Source organism: Oryctolagus cuniculus, chromosome 6 (genome assembly GCF_051225735.1).
Source record: "Oryctolagus cuniculus isolate XC-2025 breed Fujian yellow rabbit chromosome 6, ASM5122573v1, whole genome shotgun sequence".
NCBI classification, from domain to species: domain Eukaryota; kingdom Metazoa; phylum Chordata; class Mammalia; order Lagomorpha; family Leporidae; genus Oryctolagus; species Oryctolagus cuniculus.
Genome location: NC_142872.1, coordinates 45,266,447 through 45,273,152, shown reverse-complemented (window position 1 = coordinate 45,273,152; position 6,706 = coordinate 45,266,447). Strand labels below are relative to the sequence as shown.

General features: G+C 46.1%; 1 protein-coding gene across 5 annotated transcripts in view; it reads left to right on the top strand.

The window, feature by feature from the left end:
* The first annotated feature begins 2,303 nt into the window (after positions 1-2,303).
* Positions 2,304-6,706, top strand: part of TIMD4 (T cell immunoglobulin and mucin domain containing 4) — a 43,888-nt gene continuing 39,485 nt past the window's right edge. For all 5 annotated transcript variants that reach the window (XR_007918514.3, XR_016236443.1, XM_017341216.4 and 2 more), the window contains exon 1: positions 2,304-2,389. Coding sequence is in view for 2 of the 5 variants with exons in the window: in XM_017341216.4 (XP_017196705.2) it covers positions 2,329-2,389 (61 nt within the window). In the remaining 3 variants the exon portion in view is untranslated. The remainder of the gene's footprint in view (positions 2,390-6,706) is intronic.

Here is a 6,706-nt window from a genome sequence, read left to right as displayed (position 1 = left end):
ATCCTAATCCACTCTTGGTGGGAATGTAAACTTGTGAAACCACTATCAAAGCCAGTATAGAGATATCTCAGAAATCTGAATATAGACCTACTACATGACCCAGCCATCTCACTCCTGGGAATTTACCCAAAGGAAATGAAATCATTAAATGAGAGAGTCCTCTTCACCTTCATGTTTATTGCAGTTCAATTCACAATTTCTAAGCCATGGTATCAACCTAAATACCTGTCAACGGAAGACTGCATACAGAAATTATAGGTTATGTATTCTAGGGAATACTACACAGCTGTAAAATACAAAAAATGAAATCTTGTCATTTGCAACAAAATGGATGAATCTGGAAAACACCACACTTAGTGAAATAAGCCAGTCCCAAAGGGACAAATACCCTATGTTCTCTCTGATCTGTGACAACTAACAGAGCACCTAAAAGGAAACCTATAAAACTGAAATTGACACCATGAGAATCAATGTTTTGTACAGCCTTTGTCTTCACTGCTGAGGAGCAGTTTATTATTTTATTTTTTATTATTTTCTTTTTCTACTTAATATCATTGGTCAAACTCTTTAGTTAACATAGAATTATTCATAGGTGTATAAATACCATTGAAATAGATCCTAATAAGTGTTGGGATAAGAGAAGCAAGAGCATAGGGTTTGGAATCAGGAAGTCCTAGGCACGAGTCCTAGTTTTTGATAAATATGTTTTTAAAGATTTACTTATTTATTTGAAATGCAGAGTTAGAGAGAGAGAGAGAGAGAGAGAGAGAGAGATCAAAAGAGACAGGGAGAGAAAGACAGAGAGATAGAGATCTTCTACCTGCTGATTCACTCCCTAAATGGCCACAATGGCCAGGGCTGGGCCAGGCTGAAGCCAGGGGCCTGTAAATTCTTCTATGTTTCCCACCTGGGTGCAGGGGCCCAAGTACTTGAGCCATCTTCTGCTGTTTTCCCAGGCTGTTAGCAGGCAGCTGGATTGAAAGTGGAGCAGTGGGGTCTCAAACCAGCACCCCTAATGGGATGCCAGTGTCACAGGTGGTGGCTTTATCAGCTATACCTCAACACCTGCCCCATGAGTCTTATTTCTACAACTTTTTAGAATAAATGAATGAATGAATGAATGAATAGTTTATTTATCCACCTTAAGCCTCAGTTTTCTTATTTGTTAAATAAGAAAACAACATCTATGCCTTAGGGTAGTGAGAATTAAATACTCTATCACTTAACAGTGCCTGGCATAAAATCAAGTATTCAGTAAATACTTATGATGATACAATCCTGTTTTTGAAAACATCTTGTTGGTGAGCAGTGGTTGACTCATTCTCTAATTTCTGTTGAGTTGGATGTATCACTGAATTGATGGGGCCCACAGGGGCCTTTATTATTATTATTATTTGACAGGTAGAGTTACAGACAGTGAGAGAGACAGAGAGAAAGGTCTTCCTTCCATTGGTTCACTCCCCAAATGGCCGCCACGGCTGGCGCTGCACTGATCCAAAGCCAGGAGCCAGGTGCTTCTTCCTGGTCTCCCGTGCAGGTGCAGGGGCTCAGGCTCAAGCACTTAGGCCAGACTCCACTGCCCTCCTGGGCCACATTAGAGCTGGACTGGAAGAAGAGCAACTGGGACTAGAACCTGGTGCCCATATGGGATGCCAGCGCTGCAGGCGGAGGGTTAACCAAGTGAGCCATGACGCCGGCCCTACAAGGGCCTTAATATCATCTATCTGTGGCCGGTCCTCTGGGCTCTGCCAGTTAACACTAATGGTCGTTGTTGGCTTAGGGGATGCTTGACTGCAGCTCTGTTTTCTTTTCGTCTTTCATGAGGACAAGGGGGCCAGGTATCAGGGAGAGGGCAAGCCAGAATAGGAGTGCAGTCAAGTTTCCATCTAGTGTTTTCGACCTACGTGAGAAATCCATGTGTAAAGAAACGATTGCCAGTGCAGACGTCAATTGCATTTTATCCCAATCTGCACAGCACTCAGGAGGAATGTGGCCCATATACAGACTGTGCACACACACATGTGCGTTAGCATGCGTGAGATGTTTATGCATGTACAGGAAACGGTCAGGTAAGCATGGACACAGGCTCATGCCAGTCACGCCATTACTTTGCCTGTTTTTCTGCTCGCACTAGTCGCCAGGAGCAAAGTGTTCAGCACATTTTATCCGGTGTCCCACATTGGTGGTGGCCATTCAGGACAGGAAAACAGGAAGATTACGAGGTTAAAACTGAAATGAAACTGTAACATCCTGCGTTGTCAGCAGTCACTGTAGTATAAGAAATGGATTTTCGACCAATAGACGGATTCCGAGGGTCCATCAACGGTAATGATGGCCAAAGGACTTCTCCTTCTCTGGTTGCTGATTGGGATTGAGCAGCTTTATCTGAGTAAGTGTTCTGGAGCCTTTCACAGAGGGGTCCCTGGAAGGCCTATTACACCGTATGGGTTTCTTTTTTTTTTTTTTTTTTTATTTTTTGACAGGCAGAGTGGACAGAGAGAGAGACAGAAAGAAAGGTCTTCCTTTTGCTGTTGGTTCACCCTCCAATGGCCGCCACGGCCGGTGTACTGCGGCCGGTGCACCACGCTGATCCGAAGCCAGGAGCCAGGTGCTTCTCCTGGTCTCCCATGTGGGTGCAGGGCCCAAGCAGTTGGGCCATCCTCCACTGGCTGGCCTGAAAGAGGGGCAACCAGGACAGAATCTGGTGCCCCGACCGGGACTAGAACCCTGGGTACTGGCGCCGCAGGTAGAGGATTAGTCTGTTGAGCCGCGGCGCCGGCCCTGTACAGGTTTCTCTGCACTGCTTTGGGCCTTGGTAAAGTAAAAGCCCATACTGTTCTGGCATCTCTCCCTCTCTGCCCCCAGTTTTACTCTGTGCTTGTTAAACAGGGGTTCATCTTCAGTCTAAACCTCCCTGATTTGGGGGTTTTAGTATGGAATGATTTGTTCTTAAAATGGAAATGGCAATTTAAGATGAGACACCAAAAGGGGTGGTCAGGACAATAGGGAAGAGATGTTTCCTCTGCTGAGGTCCCAGGTGTCAGAGTCAGGGGTATTTGTTTTGGGACAAGTCCTTGTTAGGATTCCCATTCTCCACTTTCTTTACAGGACTATTTTTTAGTTTTTGTTGTTTGTTTTACTAGGGTAGGGCTGCGAGGTGAGCTTTTTTTCTACATGTTGTTCCAGGGTTGGACCATGCAAGTGGGTTTCACAGGAGAGGACCTTTGCAGCCCACTGCTCTAGGGCAGTGTGCCCTGGCCCAGGGTGCGGCCACCTCCTACTCGGTAACTATTGACTGAGAGTGAGTCTAAATGGCCCTGGCTCTTCCAAACGTGACATGAGGGCCCTGCATGGGGTCAGTTTTAACATTCTATGATTAGAGGATTAGACAATATTTAATGACCCTTGCAGTTTTAAAAGTTCATGGTCGGCCGGCGCCGCGGCTCACTAGGCTAATCCTCCGCCTAGCGGCACCGGCACACCGGGTTCTAGTCCCGGTCGGGGCGCCGGATTCTGTCCCGGTTGCCCCTCTTCCAGGGCCAGCCCTCTGCTGTGGCCAGGGAGTGCAGTGGAGGATGGCCCAGGTGCTTGGGCCCTGCACCCCATGGGAGACCAGGAAAAGCACCTGGATCCTGGCTCCTGCCATCGGATCAGCGCGGTGCGCCGGCCGCAGCGCGCCGGCCGCGGCGGCCATTGGAGGGTGAACCATCGGCAAAAGGAAGACCTTTCTCTCTCTCTCTCTCCCACTCTCACTGTCCACTCTGCCTGTCAAAAAAAAAAAAAAAAAAAAAAAAAAAAGTTCATGGTCAGTGTCTCATGAATCTTTCAAATACCCTACATGAGAAAACATCTACATTTTAAGGAAAACAAATGGGTTCCCTTCCCCTCGCAAGCCTGTATCAGGCTGTTCCTTCTGCCTTTCCTTCCTCTGTAGCTAACTGTGCATTCTCAGGTCTCCACTAAATGCTGCCTCTCCTGGCTCCTTGTAGCCTCTGGACTGCTTTAGGTGTTTCTGCTGAGCTCTCCTCCTCCCTGATGTACCAAGATGAGAGTACTCATCACCTCCCCCTCACTCTCACATAGCTGCCTCTCTGCCCAGACACCCAGCATGGCCCCGTGAGGGCAGACACTGTTTCTTGCTGTCTCCCAGCACCCAGTTCCATGCTGGGTATGTAATAAATAACTCAGGAGATAGTCATCCTGGGGTGAGTGTTCTCTGTGTCATCTGCACTTTGGGTTTGGCACGAGCGCATTATATGTTGCATATAAGAAGACCACCATCTTCCTCTGCGTTAGTAACTGGCCTTTGTCTTGTCCCAGGACCTTGAGCTTTGGAGCGTTTTGTGGTGGTGGAAGTTGCCGGTGTCTGCCCACCTGTCCTGCTTTGCCAGGACACTGACTGAGTGGACTTCTCCAATCTGCTGGAAAGGGGGCAGCACCTGGTGAACCGATTTGTGCTTTTATTTTCATGTACTGTTGTCTAAAATGACCAAACTAGATGAGAGTGACTGCTTAGAATTACTGAGTCTCAGAACTGGATGTGCTCCATACAGGTGCCTAGTCAAACACCTCATCCTGCAGAGAGTGCAAGTGAGATCTTGCCTTGGGAAGGCTTTTGCTTAAGGTCATCATCTACAGGAGCAGCAGAGCTGGTGCCAGACCTAGGTCATACTGACTCCGGGTCCTTCCAGAGGAGGGAAACTGACCTGATCGCAATTATTCCCTATCTCCAGGATACTTTTGCAGCTGAATGAAATGGCTTCTCATCCTATTTCTAAATTCTGATGTGCTTGATTTCCCTTACTAATACACTACTAATTTCATGTGGCTTCCATACTTCATCTGATGTGAACCTTGGGGCCATTTCTGGGGTGAGTACTATCCTCTTTGTCTTATGCTAATGATAATTGTGGCTTTCCTCCAAGAACAAAAGAACAGTAACTGGAAGAATGAGATTTACAACGTGAGCTTAATGGGTGTTTTTCTGCCTCACGAAGATGCCTGCTTCCTTTTCCTAATATTAATTTTTAATCAGATGAGTAATACAGAAGCACTCTCAGTGAAAAAAAAATCAAATGTTATAAAATGCAAATCTCTGGAGCTTGGTGCTAACTACTCCGACTCTCAATTTCTTTCCTCTGGTTGGTGAGGTAGCTGACAGTGAGTGTGCGGTCCATCAGCAGGACACTTTTCTTTGCATTTACTCACATACACCCGACTCCAAGGAAACATGCAAGATGTTTTTATTTACTTAGGAAAAATGGGTTTATATTTTATGTGTTGTTCTAGAATTTTCCCTGTTCATTCATTAGTATGGTTTGTAGTTTTCAAGTCAATTCATATAGGTCTGATACTACTTATCTGTGTAGAATGCTGTGGAATAAACACATCACAGTTCAGCCATGTGTGTGGTATTATCTTTTCCACTCACATGCAAAGGCTGTAGTAAACATTTGCAAGAGGTGTCCTTGTGTGTGTGTGTGTGTGTTTCCAGGATAGACAACTGATATGAAACTGCTAGGACACATGCATGTTGAATATTAATAGAAAATGCCAAATTGCTCTAGAATATGGCTGGGCCAGGTCATATCCCCACTTCACTCCAGTTTACTTCAGAAGTTAAAAGTTCTTTCCTAGGTCTTTTTTTGGCAGTGACGGGTAGCCTTGTTTACTCACAAGCTGGCCAATACTAGTAGTATCAGAGTTCTATATTTTTGTCAGTCAAATGGGGGAATATATTACCTGCTTTCATTATCTATGAGTTACCTATTATATCCTCTGCCGGTCTTTTTCTATTGGATCTTGCTGAATAATACGATGGCTCCTTTAAAATACTCTGGAAAACAAACTGCTGAATCTTTAGTAGAAATCATTCTTGTGTGTATCTTTTAAATTTGCCCAATATTCATTGAAACAGGTTCATACTTTAGTAGTTATTAGTTTTAGATGCATATGTGCTATGTTAACAACACAGCTCAGGGTGATTGCAGCACGTTTCTGGTAACTTGCTGGGGTTCCTGTGGGGACAAAATGGACTTCTCACAGCATTTGTTATCAGTGAGACATTTCTACTGGGACAAAGTAGAGACTTAATTCGGGAAAGGCTGCAGGATGGGCCAAATGTGCAATGACTTTTGCCCTTAAGAACCATCTTGGGGGGCTGGTGCTGTGGCATAGCGGATAAAGCCGCGGCCTGCAGTGCCGGCATCCCATTTGTGTGCTGGTTCAAGTCCTGGCTGCTCCACTTCCAATCCAGCTCTCTGCTATGGCCTGGGAAAGCAGTAGATGATGGCCCAAGTCCTTGGGCCCCTGCACCCACGTGGGAGACCTGTAAGAAGCGCCTGGCTCCTGAGTTTGGATTGGCTCAGCTCCGGCTGTTGCGTCCAGCTGGGGAATGAACCAGCAGATCTCTCCGATTTTCAAATAAACAGATGCATCTTTTTTAAAAAAAAAAAGCCATCTGGGTAAAGCCCAAGAAGCGTGGCTTTGCTTGGCATCTAGCTGACTTTTAGGCCTCATGCCTGTCTTCTGCCAGGGAGGAAAGGTTGCATGTTTCTGACAGCAGAGTTAAGGAGGAGCATGGGCCAGCTGGTCATGTCCTACAACTCAGCCAAGTGGGTCACGCATGTTAGGGAATGGAGAGTCTCATGGGAAGGCACCTTGAAAACAATGAGCAGGAACCCAAGTACCCAGGCAGAAGTTCGAT